The sequence below is a fragment of the Rhodamnia argentea genome, chromosome 6 (assembly GCF_020921035.1).
Source record: "Rhodamnia argentea isolate NSW1041297 chromosome 6, ASM2092103v1, whole genome shotgun sequence".
NCBI lineage: Eukaryota > Viridiplantae > Streptophyta > Magnoliopsida > Myrtales > Myrtaceae > Rhodamnia > Rhodamnia argentea.
In genome coordinates, this window is record NC_063155.1 from 9,526,932 (window position 1) to 9,539,977 (window position 13,046).

Sequence of the window (13,046 nt, forward strand, 5' to 3'; positions counted from 1 at the left end):
TTCTTATCCTCTTTGCCCAACCTGCACAATAGGGGGAGCAACCGGACCATTTCAAATCAAGAATCGAACCGAATCAGCCTTATCCGAGCGGATCAAGGCTGGTTCACATGGAGCCAAATGGGTTGTGCGTTATTGGGGAACAAGCCTTGATCGACCGGTTCAGAACTGGTCTTTAAGCTCGTTTCTTTTGCCTGTAGGATATCAGTGAAAATTGGAGAATTGGCATTAACCGAATTGATTCTTGAGTAGAATTGGTTTTAGATTGTTTACTAGTTCTTTGTTTTCGAGTAGAACTAGTTTGGAATCGGTCAAGACCGATCCATAGACCATGTATGGAATGTTCAGTAGAATTCTTAGGAGCAAAAGTTGCACAGCTTAATCTTCAATTGACTAGCTTCGACTCAAAATGAAACCTCAAGCGTTAATGCAAGTTGAAAGATTTTCAGTGCCGCATGCGTTAGGCTTAAGAGAACTGGCGACGATGTAGCATGCCATAAAATATGCTGTAGACATTATTTAAGTGAGCATTGATTGTAATTTATGAATTCTATTTGGATTTGTCAAGTAGGGTCCAAGATCAACTTGAAGTCAACCATATGCAACCAAAATCCTCTCTAAACGTTAAATCCAAAATAACCCCCACCCTGTTCAACATGCACGTTTTGGACTCCCATCCCTCATGAAAGATGTCCAAACTGACGACCAGAAAACCCATGGTTCCTCATTCACAGAAGCTACAGATGCAGAGGATGACACTACTGAACTACAGAATATAATACGACATGCGACAAATGAGACCTTTTATACCAAAAACCCAATCTATTTCCAACAAACAATCATCTAATCACACCCGATACAGATCGATTTCGTATCCAAAGTTCAGAATCAAAACAGCTGATGAATATCAAGTCTAGGACAGCTACATAACTTTGAGGGGCAACTAATTCCCGGATCTGTTCTGATCATAGTATCAGAAGCAGGGTGGGAGAACAATAGTGGAAAGAGGAAGAAAAAGAGCGCACAGGGCAAGCAGAAGATCTGGTTCCTGCCTGACCTGCAAGATATTCTCGAGTACACTGAGATTGAATGGACTGATCGCTATTTGAGCTAACGACAAAATTTGCATTGGTGGTCCTTCAAGCAGTCTTTGGCTTTGGCTTAATGCGCTTCACGCGTGAGTATAGAAAGACTCCAGCAAGGGCCACTCCAGTACCTAATAACATTAACACAACAAGAAAGATAACAAAACCATAACTATGAGAACAAAATATCTAACTAGCAACAACAATAATAGTACTATGGAACCAAGCTAGGCCAGTTGATTCACCAATAACCAGATACCAGATCTCACTTTCCTTATAAACAAATGTCATTATGGGCTTTCTCTCTTAGTTTTAGGGAGGGAAGGGGAAGAAACAAAAGCCAAGAAAATAAGAAACTTGGAAAAAGGCTGTTCAGATGGTAGTATAAATCACCTAGGGAATTTATGGGTGAGACTGGACTTCGGAAAAAGAGAACTGAGCTGACAATGACCACAACCCGCTTCACGCAGTTTCCTACAGAGTGGGTCACTGGGGATACCCTCTGTAGTATCATGTAAGAGACCTGCACAAAATCAACAATTAAAGTTGTTATTTCCTCATTAAAAAGTGCTAATCAAGACCTGCTCAACTGAAATACAATCAATTCCTTCTCATACATGTACTTTATCGTTCTTGCAGGCATGAATTCTATCCACAGAACTGCAAAAATTGTGGTATATCATGATTAGACCTATCAAAATGGGTGATAACCATTTCTTAACCCATATATGATGGGGTGAGTTATTATATGGGTAAGTTGTATTCAACTAATGGGTTATAAATGGGTTTAACCGTAATATGGGTGTTAAATGAGTTGCAAATGGATTTACAACTTACTTAGACTCAACCCATCTCTGCGACTCTCTTCATTCTCTCTCGCTTTCATTCGATCTCGCAGTCACACTCTACACTCTCACATCGGTTTGGGCATAGGTTTTCCTAGATTTTCGGTTAATTATGAATGTGTTTAAAAAAATGGATCGGATATGAGTCACTGAATTTGCTTTGCATGTAAATGGATCAAAATAGATTAAATGGATCTATTTGGGTCGGATCATTTTCGACCCGACCCATCTATTTGACAGGTCTAGAAGTAAATGCTTACCAAATTCTATAGACTTATTCACACACAACATTATAAAGCTGGTAGATCATATAAAAGGATCAACGACGTTCGGGGATAATTGATTCGATGCAAGATGAGATAAAAATCGAGAGAATGACACAAGAAGTGCCAAAAGTTGTGTACAACGCTCACTCTAAAGCCAAACGTTTTTCACCGGCTCACTTAAGTGTCAAATTGAAAAAAAAAAAAAACAATCACTTAAATGCCTCTGACTAGAAATTCCAGCCAAAAAAATATGTGGCACTTGTAATTGAAATATTAAAGTGACATGGCATTTTAATTTTTTTTTCTTTTTTTAAGTGATATGTCGGTAAATATGCGACCTTTGATCCTTTTTTCTTCTTTTTTTTTTTTTTTCTTACCTTCTTCCGTTGGTCGGGGCAAAGGAAGAAGGGAGAAAAAACATAAAAAATAAATAAAAGGCTGGACAAATGCATTAAACGACGTCATTTTATGCCTTAGATGCTGATCGAACCTCCGGTGTCCCACATCGGCTTCGGATATTAGCCACAAAAAAAAAAAGGGTCACGTCAGATTTCCGGCCAAGTAGATTAAGTGATCATTTTTAAAAATAAAAAACTTGGCACTTAAGTGATCTAAAAGAAACTTTTGACACTACAGTGTATGCCGCACACAGTTTTTGGCACTTCTAGTGTTCTTCTCCGGATAAAAATCATTGCCCCACAATAATGTTAACCTTTGAATCTGATGTCACAATGATGGAGACACGGCTGTCTAAGTGTGGCTTTGTTTTGTTTTCCGAAAGTTCCTAATCTTTAACTTTCAATAGTTATGTCACAAATTGATCCTTTCTATTTTCTACCATCCCATAGATATGCTTATCTAAGCTTGATGTCTTGTAGAGAAGACTCAAGGGGTTCTGAGTGCTTAAAGTAATAGGTCATATCTATGCATTTAAAAATGAGAGTACAAAACAATTATAAATGAAGCAAAAAACCTTAGTGCCAAAAGTTGTGTACGGCGCTCACTTTAGTGCCAAAACTTTCAAATCAATCACTTTAATGTCAAAACTTTCAAATCAATCACTTTAGTGCTAAGTTTTTGTAACTTCGATCACTTCGGTGCCAAAACTTTCAAAACGATCACTTAAGTGCCAACTTTTTTTAAAAACGATCATTTAAGTGCCAATATTTTTTAAAAAAACGATCACTTTAGTGTCAAATTCACCGAGCCACGTCATCTCAAATATTAATAAAAAAATACCACGTGTCGAATTTTCGGCAAGCCACGTTAGCTCCGGCACTAAAGTGATCGTTTTTAAAAAAAGTTGGCACTTAAGTGATCGAAGTTACAAAAACTTAGCACTAAAGTGATCGATTTGAAAGTTTTGACACTAAAGTGAGCGCCGTACACAACTTATGGCACTTGGGGTGTACTTAAGCCTGATCCTTTCTATTTTCTACCATCCCATAGATATGCTTATCTAAGCTTGATGTACTGTAGAGAAGACTCAAGGGGTTCTGAGTGCTTAAAGTAATAGGTCATATCTATGCATTTAAAAATGAGAGTACAAAACAATTATAAATGAAGCAAAAAACCTAGCTAAAAATTGAGATTGTCAAAGAGATGTGTGGCCTATAATGAAAATATTGCATTGGGCAAGAAGCCTCACCTGCTGATATGCATGGAAACACAACGCTGCAAGGAAAGACCTGGTTAACATCTGCTGAACATTGAATCCCTGTTGTGCCTGTTGTTAAAATGAGAAAAGGGCATATCAGAAAAATTTCCAGGTACAGGACCCTTTTGAGCAATTATTAAAGTTCGAAAAAATACTCACCATAGATTGTAGGTATGCAGGAGTAAACTTGAGACCTTCGGTAAAATAAGTCACAGGGAATAATAAAACAAAAGACATCATGGTGATAATCGAAAAGAGAGTTATATTGTCCAAGGATTCCTGTACATAAGCAAATTCAATTGCCAAAATAAGAGAATGATCGCATAATATCGCTTCAAATACTTAGCAGCATGAAAATAAAGACAACCGATTCAGAATACCTCCTTCTTGACCATGACTTTTTTGCTAAGTACATTGCGAGATTGATTAGTCAGATTCGAGGCCATTGCGCTCCAAAACCCAGCCCTTAGAAACCATAAAGATAAAGTCAGGTACATCGAACAAAAATAAACGACTTAAACCACGCCGCTCCAACAGATGAGATAACAAGACGCAAAATCAAACATGAAGATCTCATGGAAAGTTAGGCTATATTCATTCTCCTACTCCCAAATCTTTAGTATTTTACTGAAGTTTCTCACCAATTAAAGGAAGCCTCTGTCATTGATGCAAGTGCAACTCCACCAACAATTGGTACAAGAGAAGAGACAACCCAGATAGTAGGCATCTGCAGGAGCCAAGACACAATTAAAATGAGAGACAGATATTAAATGCTACACCATGAATATCATTAGTCTTTCGAGATCACCAGAAATTATTAAACATGAACATTACATCTCAAGTTCAACAAGTAACCATATCACCTTAGCAAAGTAAATGGTTGCAGAAGATGATGAGCTTTACAACTCACAATAATATGGTGCATCATTCAGTAACCAAAAAACTACATCAGAAGTAAATTTGGAAAGAAAGGGGAAGATTTATAAGTATTCGCACCTCCCCAAGAAACATAGCTGATAGAATAACTGAGAAAAATGGCTCCATGGCTTTGATGGTGTGAGTGAATGAAACAGCCACTTTTCCAAGACTCACATTGGTGAACAGATTTCCCATTGTGTGCACCACTGCAAGTGGCAAAATAGCCAACAGCTGTCACGGATCATGAAACAGAAGTAAGAATCCGTAAGATACATACGTAGAACAAAAAAAGTTCTCCAAAATGTGATTATAACTACCTGAGAGCGACTGAGTTTGGGCCTTTTATAGAGATTAAAAGTCCACATCACAATAACAAGCACAGACCCAACAGCAAATTGAGCCAGAGTGACATTGGAAGGGTAGTGGAACACCTTCAAGACCTGCAAGCGACAAGTAGTGTCCAACATCAATCCTACCGACCACCATGATTCCAATTGCTCAAGCAAACACCAGATCAGCATGGCAATCGCCGTGACTTCATTTTTTCAAAGTTGAATCCTCAGAGACAAACGTACAAGCACTCAGATTTTCTAAAGCATACTCAGAAAGAATGTCTTTTCAAGCAACACCGATAGTAGAAACACAGAACTAAACTAGAGGCATTGCTTCTGACAAGCAAACATGATCTTCAGATTGTAAATTTCCCGAACAGCATCATGTCTAACAAACAAACAGCAATAAAAAATTGACTTAGGAAATAAACCAAAGTCTCAAAATTCCCGATTCCGACAATTGAAATACGTGGATTGACAATCAGTAAAAAGAAAAACACGAACACAACGCTGTCGAGGCCAAACGCATTTACATTGATCTCGCCACTCACCAGACACCTACCAAATCTCATGAATCCAAAGAACTTTGCATCCACGAATGAATCATTTCACACACCCCAAAACAAAAGAAGAGGGGGCAAAAAAAAAAACCCACGAGGGCTTCGAAAGAAGGTTCACCTGCTTGTTGTAAATGTTGAAGTAAATATTGAAGAGGTACCAGAGGCCGAACAGCAGTCCGAGCTCCATGGTCTTCCCCAACCCACCCGACTTCTCTCCTTCATCGGCGGTCTCGGGCACCGACGTCGCCCTGGCCTCGAAACCCCTCGCCTCGGGATCGAAGCCGAGGAGCGGCACTCCGCCCCACGGCCTCGAGGGAGGCGAGCCGAGGCACCACGATCGGCGGGGGAGCGAGGAGGCGGAGAGGCTCGGAATGGCGCTCGCAGGAGCCACATCACTGGCTCTGGAGGAGAAGGAGAAGGAGGAGGAAGAGGAAGAGGAAGAAGCGGAGAAGCGGATGGGATAGAGTCGGAGGCCGAAGGAGGGGCGTCGCCCGGAGGCCGGGGATCTGAGGGAGGGAGACGGAGGGGAGAGAGTGAACGCCGTGCTCTGCATTTCGGCAGAGATCTGAAGATGCGAATCGCAGAGCGAGGGAGAGAGAAGAAGGCGTAGGCGGAGGAGGGAGCTTCGGCGACTCCGTCGATGTAGCGAGAGAGAGAGAGAGAGAGACCGCAGGTGGCGCTCAGTTTTCGCTCTCTGTTTTATCGATCGGAAAGGCGAGAAAGGAAACAGAAAACGGGAAAAAGAAAATTACCTTAAAAAAACAGATGTTTTTTTTTTTATTCGGACATTGGGGAAACCAAAAAAAAAAAAACACAAAGATAAAAGGGGGTTTTTCAGAAATTGCTTTCTAATTCTTTCTTTCATCGGACAATACGAAGATCTCGTGCTTGTTCCATGGCGGGTTGGTGGAAAAATTCTTTTCATTCGGCGGGCTCCTTCGCGCTAGATGAGACTCACACGATCCGATGATTATGTCAAAATGGGGTGATTTAAAGTCACCATTCTTTTTCAATTAAAAAAAAAAGTCACCATTCTTTGACAAAAAAAAAATGCCACCACCGCTCGATCTGACCCATAAAAAAAATCAGAATGCATAATTGATGTGGTGGAGAATCGGTATATTAGCTATATTGAGGTAATCTTAATGGCTCTTTAAAGAAAGGTTTTATTTACAGGAAATTTTGGAGATGATTTTTGTATAGCCGGGAGAAATTTATCTGTTGCTAATTAATATCAAGATTTTCTTTTTCCATTTTTTGGGGTCAGGTAATTTTTTTTTTTTTTGGGTGAAAAGTCAGGTAATTGATAGATGGAGGTTGGTGGTCTTTTTTTTTTTTTCTATTTTTGCATTTACACTTATATATATATTAATTTATTGTTGTGGGGGGTTGATGGGAGGGCAGTTGAGGATGTGACTTCTTGGTGACAAGGAAGATGGAGGGAACTTCGTACTTAAAAACTAAAAGTCATATATATATTCCTTCCCAGGCTCATGGGCACGTGACCGGGGGTTTGAGCGGGCCGGGTCGGATGCTAAATCTTTCTTGCATAGTCATTGGGCTTGATCCAACTTGAACCGGCCCAAATATCCGGCCCTGCTTGCCGGTCTCGCAAAAAATGCGGTTCGGGTTTGATTAGCCCCGGGAAGCTCGATGGATCTCCTAAGCTTATGGATCAGAGCCCATGTGAATGCATGCAGCCATCTTTTGCCATCCTCAGAATCAGTAGATCCTCCTCATCCGTTCATGCGACCTTCGCACGCCAAACCTCGTGTTGCTGATTAATGCCGGATCCGCTCCCGGAATGCACATCGGAAATTGCACTCCTTCTTCATACACTGCAACGAGCGGTCCGGTGAGGTGTGATGCACCGCGACATGATCCCGGTTCGCCCAGCATGTGCTGTCTAATGTCTATGGCCGACGACCGAGACGGCGCGAATCACATGCATTTGCAACACGCCCTTGTCAGAAGAGAGCTTCTCAAGTAAAAAGCACGAGGCGGTCCACTTCCGTAGTGTACGAGAGTATACGAATTAGATGACTTCGAATCATATTGTATGTGTGGCGGCGGGGCGGGCTCATGCAGATGTTGGCATTGTAGATGCTCTTCACGAACTGATCTGGGCATTTGAAGACATGTCTTCCTGTTCCCGGACCGATTTAACGCCTTCGATCATCAGTGCGGTCAGGACGAACAAGCATCCAGACACCCTTCACTGATCTTTTTACACACATGACAAATGTCTAAATGGGAATAGCAAGAGATGGAAACTGCATCAATACTTGATTCTCTGCAGCTCATCCTGATGTTATTGATGAGCAATGAATTTCAGGACTAATCTGTGCTTTTGCAGCCTGTATTGTTGCTATTAAATTGAATTCCATTGTAAGCAGTTCACTCTTCGGTTTTAGAGTTTAGGGTTTTCACCTTGAAAGTTTGCTAATTGTGTGAGAAATCAGTGGCCAAAACGCTGCTGAGGGATGACGGAGAAGTGAATCGCCGGAACCGAGAACGAAATGGACAAAGCAGCAGCATCGTTGCATAGTCTCTTGCTTGTTGGATGCGGTGGAGAAACACGCGAGACAGAGACTACGGAAGCATGCGAGTCGCAAACTCTACTGGTCTCTCCGTACAATTTTAGCTCCTATGCGTGCCACTCCGCTCGTATGGCTCTCCACCTTCCTCTCCTGTCACGTACATACTCTCCGTGTTCGATCGATCTTCGTCATGTTAAGCTTTGAGAAACTCAGCAGGATTCACCTTGAAAGAGGCCGATTTCTTTAGGCTGACAATACAGCAAGAGTTCACCTTGCAGATTCAACAAGAGTCGGTATTAAGTACAAATTTGTTTCATAGGGCCATAACAGGATCACTACACATCGTCCCAAATGGTTTCAAGCTTCGATACGGTTTGCAGCCGCTTGCACATCAATAATTCTTTTCCCATTTTTCGCCAATTATTTGCCGGACTTAATTCACTTTACGAAATTCAGAAAATGCCAATGAAAATGAGTGAGACTGCCAATCTTTTTCAGGGTTTCAGGAGGGGTTTCCAAGCAATTTTCGTGGCTTGTACATAATTGCTGGGCTTTTGCTTGGTACCCACGTTTGTCACAATCTTTGGGAAAACAGCCACGGCCTTTTCAAAAGGTCGTCGTGTTTGGATGGCGGCTCAAGATCAGCCTTATGAAAATCTTATATTCCCCGAGGAGGTTCTACCCTATGGAAACGATTTTCAATGGAACTTTAACTTTAGCTGGTCGTGACCAATAAATCACAGGTTGTGTTTGGTGGGACGGGAATGCACGATTTGTCAATTTATCCGGTAAACTGTTGGGGGCTCATGTAGCCCATGCCGGATTACAAGTATTTTGGGCTGAATTTTCAATTTTCAATCGGGAACTTTTTTACTTATTTTCTCAGCCTAGCGTAACATCTCTCATTTTTATTACTACTTTTTCATATCTATTAAAAAAGAAAAAAAAAAGGAAAAGGTCGTTTTATTCAAAACCCACAATTCTGAAATCCCTTCTCTCCCACTTTATACCTCGGAACACACCCTTATTATAAAGAGAAAGGCGCTTTCACATCTTCTTAACCCGAAATAGCTGGGGAGAGGAAAGGTTCATTTTTTTTTTAGTGTACTTCCGGAAACAGATCTAGTGGAGATGGGGTGGGGCTTGTAGCTTAGAGAATTAGAGCACGTGGTTATGAACCACGATGTCGAGGGTTCGAATCTCTCTTCGCCCACGACCGGCCCAAAAGGGGAAGGACCTTTCCCTATGTAGGTAGGAAAATCATAATCGGGATAACGGACCCAAGGCTGTGGAACTTGTGTGTAGGTCTTTTATCGAAATTAAATGGCCTTCCTTTTTTCTTTCTAATTATTATTTCTCATTAAGGGTTGAAAAATGAAATATAGCATGCCCCGTCCTATTTTATTTTGTTTTATGCCCCGTAACTCTTCCTTAGCCAAGCTTGATCAAAATAGCAGAGCAAGTCAAAATATTAGTAGCGTAGCAAAAATGCATTCCTCGTCATTAATATGGTTGCTCGCGGTAATTGTGGCCACTCGGGAAAATCGATAATCGCATCTTTGATGCACTTACTAGTACTCGTACATCCGAGAATTCTTAATCGGCTAGTTGTAAATAGCCCCACCCCAGGACTATGGAATAAATTTTTTCTACTAAGTAATCCAGTATCATTTTGCATGAAGATAATAAATTTGGTTGTTATGATCGGACTCTCTTATGATTTCTGACCACATTTTCCATAGGGCACTCTTATGTCTACCTTCTCCGAGCTCGGGTTATGGAAGAAGAAGGAGGAGGAGGAGGAGGAGGAACCGAGAAGAAGGTATCAGCAACAACGGGTTTTATTGCGAGATAGCTCATGATGTTCATATCGATCTATTATGCGCCTCTGCATCTAGCATTGGGTAGATCTCATACAATAAAGGTCCTAGCTCTACTGTATCTTTTATTTCATTTCTTCTGGAACAATCACAAACACATTTTTTACCATGGATCTACTACCGGAAATTCAATACGTAATCTTAACATTCAATGTGTATTCTTGAATAATCTCACTTTTCAATTATTCAACCATTTCATTTTACCAAGTTCAATGTTAGCCAGAATAGTTAACATTTATGTGTTTCGATGCAATAGCAAGATGTTATTTGTAACAAGTAGTTTTGTTGGTTGGTTAATTGGTCACATTTTTTTCATGAAATGGGTTGAATTGGTATTAGTCTGGATATAGCAAAAGAATTCTATTCAATTGAATAAGTACCTTGTGTCAAAATTGAGAAATTATGTGGTTTGGATCTTTAGTATTCTCTTATTAATTACATGTGTTTACTATTTAGGTAGAATACCGTCACCCATTGTTACTAAAAATTTCAAAGAAACCTCATAAAAGGAAGAAAAGAGGAAAAGCGAGGAAGAAACAGATGTAAAAATAGAAACAACTTTCGAAACGAAGGGGACGAAACAGGAACAAGAGGGATCCATCGAAGAAGATCCTTTCCTTCCCTTTTTTTTGGAAGAAAAGGAGGATCCAGACGAAATTGATGAAAGGGAAGAGATCCGAGTGAATGGAAAGAAAAAAACAATGGATGAATTCAACTTTCAAGAGACATTCTATAAAGATAGCCAAGTTTATAAAGCTTCTTATATGGATAGGAATAAAAATAAAGAAAATCTGAAGTTACAAAATATTTGAAGAAGAATAAGTTTTATTATGGTTTGAAAACCTGTTGCGACTCTTCTTTTCGACTATGAACGATAGAATCGTCCATTCCGTTATACAAAAAAAATCAATTTGAAAATGCCAAAAGATATGAAATGTCACAATATTTTTTTTATACATGTCGAAACAATGGAAAAGAAAGAATGTCTTTTACCTAGCCTCGGTTTATCAACTTTCTTGGAAACGATACGAAAAAAAAAAATTATTTGCTGACTAGAGAAAAACTACTCTCCGATAAATTGTATGATCATTGGATTTATATGAATAAACAAAACAAGAACAACTTGACCAAAGAATTTCGAAATCGAATGGAAACTCTAAATAAAGGACTCAATACTCTAGATGTACTCCAAAAAAGAACTAGATTGTATAATGATAAAAGAAAAAAGAATACTTGCTGAAAATATATGATCCTTTTTTGAATGGGCCCTGTCGTGTAAGGGTCAATTTTATTTTTTCATCCCCAATCCTAAACCGAAAAAAAATTTCATAAAAATTACATCGAGATAGGTTGGATAAATAAGATTCATTGTATACTTTTTACTGGCGATCAAGAAAAATTGGAAGAACAAATAGATACATGTGATAGAAATTCATTATTAACAGAAAAAAAAAATTCTTTATTTTCATTTCTAGAAACCGTAAAAAGGAGAATTCATTCGGAAGATCGAATACAAATTTTGAAAACTTTCTTTAACGCAGTTAGAACTAAGACCAAAACTAAAAGAATTAAATATTTTCTATATGTAAATTTATCCGGATTCATAATATCATCATCTTCTAAATTAATAGAGATAATACTTTGATCAATCTTTTTTTAAAAGAAAAAATAATTTTTTTTAAACCTTTCCAAAGAAAGAAAAAAATGGGTCATGAAAAACATTCTATTTTTGAAAGTGCGGATTACTTTAGGCTGACAATTCAGCAAAAGTTCACGGCGCAGATTCTACAAGAGTCGGTATTTAGTACATATTTGTTTCCTAGGGCCTTGTAACCGGATCTCAACCCACCTATCATCTCAAACGGTTTCAAGCTTCAACACCGTTTGCAGCAGCTTGCATATCGATAATTCTTTTCCCACTTTTGCCAATTCTTTATTGGACTCAATTCACATTACGAAATCTAGAAAATGGCAATGAAAATGAATGAGACTATCAATCTTTTTTCAAGGTTTCAAGAGGGGTTTACAAGCAATTTTCGTAGATTGTACATAATTGCTGGGCTTTTGCTTGGTACCCACGTTTGTCACGATCTTTGGGATAACAGCCATGCCCTTTTCCTTCTCCCACGCTTGCTGTCAAATCTCAAACTCATGACCAACTCACGCAAGAAACATAACCTTGAGAGATCCCATAATACAGAGCAACTCACACAAGAAACAGAGCACGTGCAAGATCTAGAACTCCCCATTTAACGATCACAAGATTTCTTTTTTTCATTATTATTATTTATTTATTTTTTTTGCCACTTACCAAGATTCCTAAGTGGGGCCTTTCTTGTAAGTCACGTTCAGGATTTATAGAGGAGAACGAAAAACAGAGAACAAAAAGTAAAAGAGGGAAGAAGAGAGAGTTCCGAGCTTTTGCTGTGTCGTTTCTGTCGTCACAACAGTGAAGTGGAATTCTGTCGTGGAGTTCAGGGGGAACATGCTCTGTCACTCTGTTATGAGGAGAGGACCCACTCTGCTAGTTCCCAGAAGCAGCCCAGTTTAATTAACTCAAGAAGAGCTCTGTTTAGTAAGCAAATTCAAGAATTTTACTCTTTACAAGGTAAGGGTGCCCAAAAAATGTGAAGAATTTTCCAAAATTTTGAACAAATTGATGCACAATCTTATTTTCCTGCTTCTTCTTGCATCCTTTACGACAAGATATCAAGAACCCACTTTGGGGTGCAGTCTCTAGGATTATATCACCACTACTGCATCTGATTTTACGGATCGTGCCTTTCCGTTTTCTTTTTGGAGAAAAACATCAAAAGTATTAAAAGTTGTGTATAGCATCTTAAGTGTCAAATTAAAAACAAAAACGATCATTTAAGTGCCACCTTCAATCTGCCTGGCTGGAAATCTGACTTGACCTTTTTTTATTAACATATGAAGCCCACGTGGCTCGCCGGAGGCCCAGTCAG

At 39.4% G+C, this 13,046-nt stretch overlaps 1 protein-coding gene and 1 pseudogene across 1 annotated transcript; one reads left to right on the forward strand and one right to left on the reverse strand.

Annotated features, from left to right (window-relative positions):
* Positions 1-804: 804 nt before the first annotated feature.
* LOC115741572 (phosphoenolpyruvate/phosphate translocator 1, chloroplastic-like) lies at positions 805-6,213 on the reverse strand. The gene is made up of 9 exons (XM_048280636.1): positions 5,779-6,213; positions 5,086-5,208; positions 4,847-4,999; positions 4,492-4,577; positions 4,231-4,315; positions 4,010-4,129; positions 3,842-3,919; positions 1,476-1,605; positions 805-1,213 (listed from the first exon to the last, which is right to left on the reverse strand). Exons 1-9 carry the CDS (start codon positions 6,211-6,213, stop codon positions 1,137-1,139), a joined length of 1,287 nt encoding a protein of 428 aa, XP_048136593.1. The 3' UTR covers positions 805-1,136.
* Positions 6,214-9,708: 3,495 nt separating this feature from the next.
* LOC125315482 lies at positions 9,709-10,892 on the forward strand (annotated as a pseudogene).
* Positions 10,893-13,046: the final 2,154 nt, after the last annotated feature.